A 14,962-nucleotide genomic window follows, 5' to 3' on the forward strand; every position below is an offset into this window, starting at 1 on the left:
CCTTCCCTTTTTTCTCTTCTTCATTTTTCCTCATGGTTTACTTTCCCTCCATGCAGGTTTTATAATCTGATTTTTCAATCTGTCACTCCTTTCCCCCCTGCCTGTCACAGGCAGATGTGGTTTGAGGACAGGGGTGTCTCAGAGCCCCACAGCCGTGGTGAGTGTGGAGTTCCCTCCAGTTTCCCACACCGCTCTCCCATTCAGGGCATTCAGGCACGGGATAAAGGAAGTGTGCCATGCTACAAGCTGAATTAGAAATGGTGTTTGACTTCCCTTTGTACTCCACAGAAACCTTGCTCTGGGCAGACCATCTGCATAGCCCTCACCGTGGAGAAAACCATTGATCAAGGCCTGTCAGCCCAGCTGGGGGAACTTGGGAAAGTAATTCCTTGTGCCACTTCAGTTCTTTAGGGCTTAACATCTGGCTGGAGGGGGAGGCGACAGTTGATGGTTTAACAGTCTTGCTTCCTTTCAAGTTTGGGATGCTGTTTTGATCCCAGATAAGCCTTTCTGAAATCCTGATTTTAATAACATGGAAAGCATCCAGAAGAGTAGGAATAATGCACTGGCTTTGCATTTTCAAAGTGCTTTACAAATACCAGCTAATGAATTCTCAGCGACCTCCTCCGTGGGTGAGGACGTATTATTAGCAGTGTTTTACAAAGGCGGGAAAATGAGGCTGAGAGGAGAAAACCAAGATTTCAATATTTCAAACAGCCTACAGGTTGCAGGCTTCTATGGCCAAGAGGTTGTTTGAGACATCTGGTTTGCAAAAATGCTCAGCACCCACTTTTGTTTTAATTAGCTTTGGCATCTCTGAATGAGGTCAGCTCCCTTACTTGTGGGAGGACTTGGATTTCCAGGCTGGACCACACTCACAGCCATGCACCACCCAGATAAGCAGATAGCAAAGTTCTCCTTTGCCCTCAAGCGCAGCAGTGGAGTTTGAAAATGTTATTTAGTATAATTTTTCTAAGCCTATGAAATAGCTGGAAAGGAAGATAAACTCAGTTCCCCAATCAAGAAATACTTATTGTTGTGTTCAACAGGAAATAGCTCCATCTCTCCAGAAAGTAAACTAAGTTTTCATTTGCTTACTCATACCCCTGCAGACCTGCAGCTGTGCTTAGTCCCTGGGCAAGTCTGTCTGTCAGCACCATGGAATTCTGCTCAGCTGCTTCCCAGCAGGTGTGGTTATCCTGGGATGGGAGCTCCTCAGGGAGGGGATGCAGTGTGCCCTGAATTACATGGACTCCTGAGGGAGTATGAAGAAATCTGACAACGTGCCTTGCCCTGTGGATAGAGATGAGGGCACCCAGCCCTGCCCATGGCCTGGCAGCTCTTGTGTGTACCCCTCTGCCAGTCCTTTGCCTGGCTCAGGACCAGGTTATCCACCTCCTGAAAAACCCTTCTTGCTTTTATCAGACACCCTCTCTTCATTCTGCTGCCAGCTGAGAGTGGCAAAGATGTCTCCAAAACCCACCTGCCTGGCAGGGCAGGACCTCACAGGAGCCCTGGGACACTTTCCCCAGACACATGTCCATTGTGCTTTGCAGCTGGTGATTGACAGCTGCCAAGCACAAGAAAATGGGTTCCAGTGTGAGCTTACACCCCAAAAATCACCCCAAAATTCACCTCAAAACTCGGGCTGAGCTCAAGGGAAGGGGAGAAATCCACTGGGGCATAAGAGAGAGTCAGCTTCAGGTTATAGACTGGTTCCCAAGGCAGGGAAAATCAAAGGAGGCTCAGGGGACACTCAGCTTCTGAGTGATTAAATATCTGCCCCATGCAGATGGGATTAATTGCTGCTCCTGTCAGGATCCTGCCCTCCTGTCTGGCACGGACACACCATTGCCCTCTCGTTAATGACAGTAAGTGGTTGCTGGGGCCAGACTTCAGGAGCCACATTCCCTATTCCCAGCCTGCTCTGCTGAAATATCCTCTCTGCAGGATACCTGCTCCCTGCCAAAAGCTTGGCAAGCACTGTTTGCTGAGTCTTGTGACTTCTATCAGGAGACCCATAATACTGAGGGCCTTCAGCAGGACTTCACGTCCAAGCCTCATAATTCTGTAAAGAGAGAAAATTAATTCTATCAATCCAAAGTCCAAGTGCTCAGTAAAAAAAAAAATCCATCAAAATGCTTTTATTTTTATGGGAAGCATCAAATTGTTTTTGTTAAACCTCTGTGATGTTCAGCCTATTTCTTGGTTCCTCAGAGCCCAAATTATTATATTTGAAAGGTTGGCAGCACTGCCAGACCCACAGAGGTGCGGAGCCCATTGTAAGAGCTGGATGCCACCATCTCCCAAAAAACCCACCTAAAAGCAAACAATGACAGAAGTGCCTGAACCCAGCAGCTTCTGTTTGCTGCCCCCACTGCATTTCAGTGACAGGCTGTTCCCTCCCTTGGCCAGGGCAGGGGAGGTGACTGATGGGGCGTTCCAGAGGACTTTCAGGGAGCTCCCAGAGAACTCAGCTCTATCCAGGGTGCTTGGGAGAAACCTCAAAGCCAGCTGGCAGCACGTGGGAGATCCCTCAGCCCCATCCCAGCGATGGGGACCAGCAGCATTTCCAAAATCCCCGGTAACTCAGCACTGAGCTCCATGAGCCCCAGGAAGGAGCGGAAGGACAGGATCCATCCCGTGGTTGTTTTATCCGGGTTTGGAAGGAGGAGGGTGGTAAACACAGAACATGGTGGCTCCCGCCAAGCCTGCTCCCAGGGCAATGTGTTCCTTTGAGACATAATTGATTCCTGCCATCAGGCACCAGCCTGCTCTCCCCCAGGGTCAGCGCTTTCCCACATCCAACCCCATTATCCCACAGACCATGCCTTTTGTACAACACACTCCAGCTATTCATGTGCAAAGCAGCTGTAATCCCCAGACCTTTCAGAGTCAATATACCAGGAAATAATAAATCCCTCTTGTGCACTCTTGAATATGCCGAGAGGTGACTTGTGGGAATTTCAGCTGGGCAGAAAAATAATAAATTCTCCTTAATTTTTAATTATTTGTGATACTCACTGTAGAAGGACTATGTCATTGGGGCATGACTACTTGGGGGTCACCACACAAGCAGCTATAGAAATTGTTTTTGCCTCTAACAACCCTAAAAATGCAGATCAAGTTGTCTCACATGTTTCTTAATGATCAAAGTCCACTTTCCTTCACTCAGGCACCTGGGAATGGCAGTATATTAAACATTCTGGGTCTGAAGAAAAACTAATTAAAAGAGGTTAAATCTGTGAAGAATGTACTTTACAGTATTAAGACCCCTTTTTGAGTGGGTTCTGATGTCTTAAGGAGGCAAGATAATGCCATGTTAATGACATTTAATGGAATATTTCATACAACAGTTCTAATAAAAACATAACCTTTTCCCCTGGAAGAGGCAGATTTCCCTCACTCCCACTCCATCAGTTCACATGCAGAGTTCTCTGTGGGAACAGAAGCCAGGCCTGAATAACAAGTTTTACATGGTTATTTCTTTACATGTTGCCTTCCAGCCAAACAATTTTTATACAAATTTCTGTGTAGAATGTCATGTCACTGAAAGCCCCTGAGCAGAGCATGATAGGCAGGATTAGGGTTAGGGCTGGGGTTAAGGGCAGGGGCAGGGTTAGAGCTGGGAGAAGGGCTCTTCATCTGAGACACCAAAGGAAGCAGTGGCTCCTCAATTAAGAACAGTCAGAGGATCATTAGGGGTCACCTCAAACAGGTAGTTCCTTGTCTTTTCACACCTTGGCCAAGAACCTTCAGGGAAGAAGTTGTGAGAACATGAGGGTAATGAAGGGATGTGCTAACACTGCAGGGATTTGTGGTGCTGAAATCTGTGAACCTTAACCATTAGATCAGGTCCACCCAGCAGTGACAGACAGACCCGGTAGTTTACCAGGGTTCATCATTTTGAATAGCATTCAAAGATAACATTTCCCACCCAGGTGTGTCTGCCTGGGACACTGGCAGTGTTATTGCTGCCACCAGCACATTCCCCATTAGACTGAGATCAGAGCTGCCTTGATCCTGACCTCCTTCATTTCCCTGGGTAAAAAAGCTTTCCCAGCACTGCTCCAAACAGACAGCGAGAAGAGGAGAGGCCCTCTCAGCACCCCCAGCACTGCTGCTCCTCCACTCTGCTCCCTGAGGTGCTCCCAGGTGATGCCAGAAAAGCACACAGGCCACATGAGCCTCATTCCTGCCTCTTACCGCAGGCACAGGGCAGCTCCCAGTTCCAAGAGGGCTCTGTGGAAGAGCTCAGCACCTCTCTCCCATTTCCCACAAGAACAAACTGAGGCACAGTAGAACAAGCCAGAGCCCCGGGATAGCCTAAGCCACAGCTCAGCTCAGCATTCCTGCAGCCACCCCTGCATGAACCGGTGTCCCTGCCCTTGTCACCCCTTGCTCCCCGTACACAGGATCCTGGAGAAGCCCCTGGATTGTGAAACGTGCCCGTTTCAGCCTTCCTGGGTGAAAAAGCCACAGAGTTCATGGTGCCCCAACAGAAGCACAGCTCCACAAAGGGGTTATTAGCGCCAGGCTGTGTGGGTTTGGATTTCTCTGCCTTTCCCATACTCTTCCCCCATTGATAACATTTCTTGCTGGGACAATAGAAGTGTGCCTTGCAACTACTCCCGACATTAGTGACGGTGCTTGAGCCTGAATGATTTAAAGGGAAAGAATCCAACTCCCAAAAGACCATCTGGCTATCAGTTCTAATACAGCAAGAAAGGTCAGGGCTTCTCAGGAGTTGGGAAAAAGATGGTTTTTGACACTGAAGAGTCTTCAACCATCTTGGTCCATGCCTACCTGTCTGCCAGCATGGCTCCCCTGCTAGGAAAGGGATAACCCAGGATACCAGCTCCTGGAGAAAGGCCAGCCAGAGAACCCAGGAAAACAGGCAACACCTCATTAAAGCTGACAGAAGCTGAGGCTTGGTCTCTGAGCTGTGTCTTATTTTGTATCATAATCCTCTGCCTGCTTCAAAGTGTTCATGAGATGTCTTGTCTCCTGGCTTTCCCACAACGCAGGGAATAAAGGGCTCCAAGGACAACATCTGCCCTTCACAAAGAGCTGAGTCCATTCAGGCTGCTACAAAGAGTCCCACAGCAGTGACACCTCCCTCCTTCCTGTCAACTGCCCATTACCCCCGGGCTTCATTGCAAGAAATTCTTTGGCTTTCTTACCTCACTGCACACTTCCCTCCTCCCTTGCCATGCCCAGATGCTCGGAGGAGGAGCACACCTCTGCCCGGGGCTGGACCCACACATGGCAGGATGCAGCACAGCTTTCCCCAGGTAGCTTCTGGGTTATTTTTGGTGCTGCCTCAAGAGCTGTACCCAAGCAGATATTTTACTCACAATACAAAATTAGAACTGACCTCCAGTGTCCTCACAGCTTCGTTCTTTTTCTGGCCTTTATCAGAAAATAAATGGTAGCTTAATTCATCCTGGCGTTTCCATGCAGATACAAGCAAGCAGCACATTTTCCAGATAAAAAACGGAGTGAGAATGACATGCTGAAGGTTGCACAGCAAGGCAGGTGCATGGTGTCTGAGATCTGACATTCAGAGCGCTCGCCAGGTCAGAACCAAGCACACCTGAAACCTCAGCAAGAAGCAGAACCGACCTTACTGAGGGCCAAAGATGGGCCTTGGCCGCTAAATCCCATTCATGGCCTACCTCTGGTTTCCCAAGACTTCCCTGGATTCTGGGTTGAGCCTCATGCTATCCTTTAGCCCATCTTAAACATCATTCCTGAAAATATCTGTATGGAATAGATGAGAAAAAGGAACAGCAAGAGTTACAGGGGTGACTCTGCATGGCCCAGCTCTGCTGGGAGCTGTGGACTGTCCTTAGTGGGGACAGTGGGAACACTGGGGCAATGGGCTCACAGAGTCCTGGTGTGTTATGGGGAAGAGAGAAAGTGGGGTTACAATTCTCTAGTTATTCTCGCTGTTGATCCAGCAACCATTTAGAAATGTCCTGCAAAGAAACCTGTGGTCACGCTTCGGGTCACCCATAAAAGTGCAATGACTGGATGGACACACACACACACATAGACAGAGCTCCCCCAGGCCCTGGGATGGGCAGAGATGTCCCTGGGGCTGTTGATTTGAACTCTAGCAGGGCTTCCCTCCCTTTCTCACCTTCCCCCAAAAGCGTGCCTCCTCCACGCCACGACTGTGCCTGGCACATGTGAGGCTCAGGAATGCCATTGATCCCAGAATAACCAGCTGGAGGGTCGGGTGCTTTCCCAGCTCCCCACGCCGCACACTCCACCAGCAGCGTGGGCAGAAGGTTATTCTCCCCAGGGCATTGGCAATCAATGTACCATGCACTAATGGATGCTTCCTCTATTGTCCTGCTGCGGGCCTGGATTGGCTGCGGGGCTGTGGGAAACACCGGTGATCCCGACACTCACGTATCTGCCCCGGCTCCCCGCGTATAAATAGAGGCAGTTGGGAGCTGCCAAAGCATCTCCTCACGCTCGGCACAGCAGCTGGCTGGGGTCTGTGCCCAGGGCTGAGCGCTCGGAATGGCTCCCAGCAATGCTCTCATGATCCACATGGAGGAGAAGCTGCTGCCAAAGGAAAAGAATAAAGTAAGTAGAGCCCCGGAGGGGATTGGAAAGGCTGGCCTGCCCCTAGCAAATAAATATAACTTGGGAGAAGAGGGGGAAGTGGTCTGGGAGAGAGCAAACATGTTAAACAGGGATAAGGGGGATTATATAGATTTTAAAAATTAAAATGAGTGGGGACTGGGTAGGCAGCATCACACAGCTCTCCTGCCAAAAAAAAGCATCTTTGAAGATGGGTGTATCAGGGCATCAGAGGAGAAATTGGGTCAGGTCTCACCAAATCCCTGACAATCTGCTCCCTCTCTCACAGCTGAGGAAGCCGGTGGTGGAGAAAATGCGCCGGGACCGGATTAACAGCAGCATCGAGCAGCTGAAACTGCTCCTGGAGAAGGAGTTCCAGAGGCACCAGCCCAACTCCAAGCTGGAGAAAGCCGACATCCTGGAAGTGGCTGTCAGCTACCTGAAGCAGCAGAGCCAGCTGCAGGACCAAAAAAGTGAGTGCAGAGCAGGTATTGCACACCTGGACCTGCTCCCAGGGCTGTGCCCTCCCAGACACCCCGAGGCAAGCAAGGGCTGGAGCACCCCGGCCCCAGGCACATGAAAGTCACTGCACAGATCACCACTGCCCCATGTTTTGGTCATGATTTTAACCCTCTGCATTTGCTTTTCTTTCTCTTTCAGCATTCATCCACAAGAACCCAGAGCAGGACTTTAACAGCGGGTACCTGCGGTGCCTCAAGGAAGCCATGCACTTTCTGTCCTACTACGAGCCCAAGAAGGAGACCCAGGTCCAGCTGATCAAGCACTTCTGCAAGGCTCAGCTGGGTGCAGATGCCTCGTACTCTCCAGCTCTGCGTGGCTCTCCCCTGTCTCCCTGCGTGTTTCCCAGAAAACAGCCTGCCCAGAAGAGCGTGGCTGCTGCTCCGACCATCTGGAGACCCTGGTAGACCCACTGAACTTTATTCCAACGTTTTGCTACAAAGACTAGAGGGACCTGTGGTTTATTAGTTCCTCTTTGAAGTAGGAAACATTGCTTTCCAAAGGTGGGAGGAGGGGGCGGTTATTGTTTTTCTGTCACCAGAAATGAGGGTCGCTGGGTGGTTTCCCTTCATAGTGAAGGACTCTGGGTATATCTTGCAGCAAATTTGTTGCTTGTATTGGTGGCTCCTGGCCAAAGACAGGACCAAGTTCTGTGGTGATTTAGAGAGCAAATGACCTTTGGTTTCCATCACAGGCTGCTGAGCCTGTGGCTGTCAGTTGAAATCTTTCCGCTGACTGCCTGGGTCACAGGTTCAAGTGCTCCATTGTCTCTAGATAATGTATTGACCTTCCTCAAGAAGGAGCCCTTTGGAGAATGTATTTTGTATCATAAAGAGAGGATTGAGCCTTTCCCTTTTGAGTGAAAGATGTTATTAAGAAATGCTGATTCTTCTGAAGCTCCTCTGCTATTTTTAGTATCCTTCTTACAGAAAGTTGTGATGATCACAGAGAGCTCTAGGGACAATTCTCTTCATGTCACTTTGTGCTGCTCTCATTTGAGGGATAATTGGTGCCTTTTGTAAAGGAAATACCTCTGCTATACCTTAAGGAAAAGGGGGAGGAAGGGAGGCAATAAGTATTTTATAATCATCCACTGAGCATGCTAAGGAGCTTAAAAAGCTTTTATAAAGTTGTGATGTATTCATCCTGTGTGATGTTCAACTTGCATGTCTTCGCTGTACAGTACAATAAAAACGGTTTTAGTCATTAATGCTTTGCTTTGGAATGATTAAAAGGGCTGGCACTGCTGGACTGGGTGCCTGCAGACTCTCCTGTGGTGGGGAAGCCATCAGGAGGTGTCAGTTCTGAGCCCTTCACTCCAATACATGAATTACATCTGTGAAATCCCTCTGGCAGAGCTGGACTTCAGATCCTGTAAGGAAGCAACCTCTGGAAAAATTATCAAAAATCAAAATGGAAGTGAAATTGAAGTGAGGTGCTGAGAAGTGGCAACCTTTCAGATTTAACAGTGACCTATTCAACCTCCAACAAATCACTCATTCCACAGCTACTTCATTTCCCCCACTAATTTTTCCACCAAGCTGAGATCAGCCTTGTGCCTTCTGCCTGTTTGGAAGGGAGTATTGTGCAAATTTCCCAATAACTTCCAGAGAGTTTGGCACCTGCCTCAGCTCAGGGATCTTTGAAGCTACCTGCAATGGGGTGAACTAATTTTTGGTGTCTTAATTTTATGACACAAATTCTGTTAGGCTCCCTTTACTGAAGTGAAATTAGCCCACATTTGGCTAAGAGTATAGATAGGAGAGACTGAGAAAGCATTTCCTCTCCCAAATTATTTCCTTTTACCTTCTCTTCAAAATAAATCTGCACAAATAATCATTTCCCAAAACTATTCTCTAACCACAATAATTCACTGCTTTGGGCTTATGACAGGGGACACTCTCCTTCTTCCAGAGATACAGGAACAGCATGAAACATATTTGGTCAACAATCCAACTTTCCTCAGATTCCCTGGGAGAGGTGCCCTTGAAAATCTGCATTTCAAGCACACAGGGTTTGCTCCCAAATAAAAGGAAACATTGAATACCTGATCTTGTCAAAAGCACGGAGCAACCTGAGATCTGCTCAGCTGACAGATCAAACTGCATCCAACACTGAACCTGCCCAGTCCTTGCTGGGTTTGTGGTGAAATCCTCTGTTAACCACACAGAAAGGCCCCAAAAGCTAAACAGAGATGTGCTGCCCTGCCTCATTTTGGGCCGTGGATCATTTTGGTTTGATTTGTGGACAGGCTGGTTGAGTGCTCCTCTCTGCCAGTGCAGTGCAAGAGGGGGTTTGGTACAGGTCTCTACCAGGGCTCCAGATTTATTCTTCCTAATGAGCTGCTAAATAATTCACAAGAGATATTTTTGGGTTTTATGGTTGCTTAGCAAGCTTGAAGAAGTCACTTCAACCTCGCTGTCCTCAACTTGTCCTTGCCAATTAGCACAGGCTTCTGAATCCCAGCAAAACTCCAGCTGTTGTCCATGCCTGTGGGGTTTTAAATCAAGTCTAATTAGGGCAGTTTGGGGGAGCTCAGGCTCAGCTGGAGTGCCATGTGCCCCAAAGCCCAGCCCAGCCTGATGTGCACTGCTGGGAACACAGCCACACGTGGCACGGAACGGGCTGCTGCTTTTCTGGGGGTGGGATTCCACCCAAGGAAAGCACGTTTGGGGGTCACAGCTGGCAGCACCTCTGCAGGTTGTGTAAAAAATGAGTGTAAGGGAGAGAAACAGTGAATGCCTCCTCCCTGGCCAGTGGGAAGGGACCAAACCCCACGGGAAAAGCTGCTTTTTGTGGTCCAAGGAGTCAGACCCATCGTGGTGCAAGTGCTCCCTTTCTGCTTTCCATCAAGGCCAGACTTGCCCCTCTGGGCTTTAATTTACCAATTATCCCAGAGCTAAAAGCCAGACCTCCGGCCTGCCCGGCCCCCGCGCAGCAAAGGTTATGTTTACAATTTATTAATTATTATCACTTCTCATAATTGAACGCAAAGCTTCTTAGGGCTCCTCCGGCCCCTGGGGTGACTCTCCCCTGCTCCCAACACATTCCCACCCTTAGGGAAGATGTTGTTGATTATGCTGATCCCACAGCTCAGGAATACTCTCCTGACAAAGCCCCTATTAACCTCAGAGTGTGGGCCTGAGTTTCTCGGAGTTTCCCACACTTTCTTCCCTATTTAGGGCATTCAGAGGCCCACAAAGGAAGCGTGCCTCACAACAGCCCACATTAGTGACGCTTTTTGGCTCCGCATTGTGACGACCAGCAATTCCTGTCCCGATGGACCATCTGGAGAGCTATTTTCCCAAGGAGCACATTGATCGATCAGTATTATGCGAAGGCCCTTTTAAAACTTGGGAACGTTATGCTCTTTGACACTAAATAGGTGTCTCAAGAGGGGTTGTCAGAAAAATTTTAAACCATTTAAGGAAGGCACGGGGAAGGAAAAAAAAAAAAAACATCATTAAAAATCGTAATTATTTCTTTAAAAACACCGTCAATGGCATCTGGGAGACGGGCTGGCATGAATGTAGGAAATGGTCTAAAATAAAAATGCTCTAAAATTGGTGCAAGCCATCGAGTTGTGTGCTGGAAGCACAGCCACAGAGGTACAGGGCGCTGCTTTTGAAATCTGCACGACACAGAAATTCTGGGTTTCAATGCTCTTTGCTGGTAGTCCACCCTCCTCCAGGCCTGTTGCTCCACTGCAGCACACTGAGTTCCCCTCCTTGGAAAATCATGGATCAGGTGGGCTTAGGAGGCTGACTATTGGTATCACAAGCAGTAGCAGCTTTTGTGCAAACCGTGTGTGGAGTAAATTACACCACCCATAAACCAGGAGCAGAAAGGCCCAGCAGCAGTTCCTCAGGGTGGAGGTCCTCCAGCTGCTCTGATTTATGGATTGTCATGGACACCAGCCTAGAATGACAGTCTTGGGGTGGCTGGATCCTTTCCTGGATCCCCTGGGGCTGTTCCTCAGCTCACAGCAATCCCACAGACTCCCAGCACAGCTCAGGGTCAGCGGGGAGCAGCTCCAGTTGGAGATGATGAACTTGGGAAAAGCCAGGGCTCCTGCCTGGGCTGTAAGGATGGGCAGGGACAGCCCCTGGCAGGTTGTGATTTTGGAAATGGCATCTTCACGATGCAGCTGAGGGTTTGGTGGGATTTACAGAGGAGCTGCCTCTGCCCACAGCATCTCCAGATCTCACACCCCCCTCCGAAAAAGGGAATTATTGTGTCCTGTTGCTCAGTCAACTCCATGTTTGGTACTTTTGGGGATTTGTCTCTTTTAATCCTTCATTCCCAAACCAGGGAAAATCGTGTCTCTGAGCCTCAGACTGCCCAACTTTCAGGCTCTGCAGCAAGAGTCCAAGGCACAAACTCCTCCCAAGGACATGGAGCACAGGGACGAGGATTTGGATCACAAACACATTTCAGGGGGACAGACTGCTGCACCAACAGTGGGATTTTTTTAAGAAGACCAAACTGAGCAAACTAATTACAGACTTTTAACAAAGACTAAATGGACTTCCTGCAGCAGAGGATGATTTTTCCTTACTGAAATCCTTGCAGGAAGTGCACTCTGCACTCCATAAGCAATATACTGTAGGGACAGCCCAAGTCGAGACAATTTGTTATTCACAACCACCAGCTGGGAAATGCTGTTGCCATTAAGTTTTCAGGTCTTAATAACCAAACCAACCAGGGGGAATATTTGCTTCTCTCACCCCGCAGCAGCACACAGAGGGGGCGGATGAGGCAGGCACGGGGGAGTGGAAGATTTGTGATCCCTGGGACAGGGATGTTTGGGAGCAGAGCGCGGTTGTGAGCGCTGGCAGCGGGGCAGGGTGCCTGGTTCACCATTCCCATCGGATGGAGCGAGCCCGCAGCTCCCAGGATTTCCCATTCACGCTGTTAAATGCCGACAAAAGAAGTGTGCCTGGGAGGGTCCCGGGGAGAGCCCACGCCTGCGGCACCATCTGCCCGGCCCTTCGAGGAAGGGATCAGGCTTTAATCACTGGGAGCTGGTTTAGCCCTTTGGAGGCCGGGGCATTGTGCTGCGGACAGCGTGGCGTTATTTAAAAACGCTCATTTCATATTTCCAGGGCTGAAAATTGGGTCAGAGCTTCCCTCCCCTCTCCCCGCGGCTGCCGCCAGCATCCTCCTTCCTTCCCATACGGTGCGTGGCAGGACCTGCTGTCCCTTCATCCCACGCGGTCCCGGGAGGGATCCAGAGAATCCCGTGCTTCACTTCCCTCTGCAGTAACAGCACAAGCACGTGCATGTTGGATTTAACTTCCTTGTGACTTAGAGATGGGGTAACCGAGAGGTGTTTTAAAAATTTTTATACTATTTTTGTCTTATGAGAAGAGTGAGATACTACAGATGTTGTAATTTATGTTATTATAATATAATTTATAAAATTATAATAATATTTTATGTTATTATAATATTAGAAGTTAGCTATTTTTCAATTACAATACACTATAAGCGTTCCTTAGCCTATCAACTTTAACCACACCATACTATAAATACCTTAAAACTAATCATCTAAAATTACCCCTCATAAGTCCTCCTACAATACATCTTTCATAATTCTATTTCTCTAAAATATTTAATCTTATTTACAAAACCATCCTTTAAAACTTATTTCTAATTCAATTTTTCTCTCAACAATGTCTATCCTATTCTATAATATTTCTAAGTCAATATTTCCTATCTCAAAATTTACATACAAATACACACTATATAAACCTTCTACCAAATTTTAAGAGTTTTCTACAAATCCATTTCCCACACATGCAGCCAGGGATAACCTCAGCTCCAAGGAATACTGCAGATTACAAGCTGACAAAATAATTCAGTGAGCTGATTTTCAATGGGACTCGTGGTGTTCAGTTACAGTTCTTGACAACCATCAAGAATTAAAATTGTTGTACCCTAAGTAATCCATCTAAACATAAAGTGTCTTTGGGCTGGGAAGGGAATACACCTGGCTTATGGAAATCCACGAGGATCCAGGCAGTGAAAAAGGCTTTAAAATCTTCAGGTTAATAATGGATTATGGGATCATCTTCTGCAGAATTACATCCTTTTATTCACCAGCCCTCTGTGTGATGGGACACTCTGCTCTCCAGGTATCCACGGACACAGGTGTGGCCAGGGGAGGGATGCTGAGGGCAGGTGGAACTGGCTGCCTGCCAGGGAAATCAGAGGTTTTCCTGTCTGATTTTGAAAGGCAGACACAAGAAATAAGCAGGGTTTTCATCAGTGTTGTAGTTGTAAGGAACAGGTGTTCAAAAACTGCATGAGGCCTCCCGTGCCTGACTGACAGATCCTGAACATGACTGGGTTTGTACTGGCTTGTGCTGGAAGGGGGCAGCAGACCTGAGCTGGCAGCTTAAAACAGCCTGGGAAAAAAAAAAAAAATATTGCTGCAAGGCAGTTGCAGTCCAGGATCCTGCCTGGTCCTTTCTCCTTCATTACAGAGCTGAGAAATCCCAAGGCTGAGCAGAGTCACAGGAGGGCCTCACACCTGTGGTACACCCTGCAAATGGGATAATATAGCAAAATAATTGTCAAGAACTGACTTTTCACTCGCTCTCAGTTGTCTGTAAACGGGAAATATATGTAAGTGGAGACTCAGGAACAGTGAGGCATTTACAAAGTGGCATGAAATTAAGCAGGACGTGTTTGGGAAAGACATCACAATCATGACATGTCACGGGCTGTGTAGGAAAGCCCAGATTACCCAAACAAAAGCAAGGAAGAGCTCTGGGTATAACTTACAGAGGGACTTTAAACAATACAGAGGAAAATATTTCAAGCTAACTGTTTGTAGGGCACTTCCCTCGATTTTAGTCCCTCGTTGCCTGAAAATTATCGGGTACTGTATTCATCTAAGCACGGTTTAATGTCAATGAAAGGGTTTAGTCCCTCTAATTCTGCATCTTTCCCTTTTCAACCTCTCTTTGGGGCGCAGAGCATTATCTCTTCCTGGGATCAGTCTTCTGTGCTTAATTTCAACACAGCCTGGGAAAAGGCAGCACATTGAGATGTTGACGCTCCCAACATCAGGCAGAAGCTGGATGATAATGACGGCCAACGCTTTCCCACGTTCCCTGCCCAGCGCCGCGATGCCAAACCCTATTGTGTCCCACACTCCCCAGCCCACCTGCTCCTTTGGGAGCGGGGTATTATCCCCAGGCAATTCACAGTCAATTTGCCATGCTGTAATGGATGCTTTCCCATTGTCCCGGGCACGCATGGATTGGCTGGCGACTGTGGGAAACTCCGACTCGCTCCGGACCCAGAGTTTTGTAATGCGGCCCTTGTGTATAAATAGGGCAGATCCCGGCTGCCGTCTCCACTCCGAGCTGAGCAGCCCGTGGGATAGCGGTGCTCTCTCCCTGGACATCCCATCGCCCGGAGGGAAGCGCAGAGTGAGTACCCGAGAGCCGGGAAGGGCCGCACCTCTGGCGTGTTGAGAGCTGGGGAGGGGAAGCCTCGCTGCTCGCCTTTCCTCACCTTCCCTTCTGTGTTACAGCTCGGGAAGCCCGGATGGGATTTTCAGCAGCTGGAACTGTCTGGAGAAGGGATTTCAGAGGCACCAGCCCAACTCCGAGCTGGGGAAAGGCGAAATCCTGGGGGGATGGCTGTGAGCGACCCGGGCTGCGGGCGAGGTGAGTGCTGCCCATCACATCCCCCATCCCTCTCACTGCTTTTTCCTTTGGGAAAAGCTCCAGCCGGCGCTTCCCCGTGTAACACTTCTCCTCTGCTGCCCTTTCAGCCCTTGCAGCCCCTGCCAGGAGCCCGCAGCGGGATGATCCCGACTGGCAGTGCCCCA

At 48.8% G+C, this 14,962-nt stretch overlaps 1 protein-coding gene across 1 annotated transcript; it reads left to right on the forward strand.

The window, feature by feature from the left end:
* Positions 1–6,119: 6,119 nt before the first annotated feature.
* On the forward strand, positions 6,120–7,860 carry LOC128818345 (transcription factor HES-5-like). Its single transcript, XM_053997601.1, has 3 exons — positions 6,120–6,600; positions 6,887–7,070; positions 7,258–7,860. Exons 1-3 carry the CDS (start codon positions 6,535–6,537, stop codon positions 7,521–7,523), a joined length of 516 nt encoding a protein of 171 aa, XP_053853576.1. The 5' UTR covers positions 6,120–6,534; the 3' UTR covers positions 7,524–7,860.
* Positions 7,861–14,962: the final 7,102 nt, after the last annotated feature.

The sequence above is a fragment of the Vidua macroura genome, chromosome 23, assembly GCF_024509145.1.
Source record: "Vidua macroura isolate BioBank_ID:100142 chromosome 23, ASM2450914v1, whole genome shotgun sequence".
In the NCBI taxonomy this organism is placed as follows: Eukaryota; Metazoa; Chordata; class Aves; order Passeriformes; family Viduidae; genus Vidua; species Vidua macroura.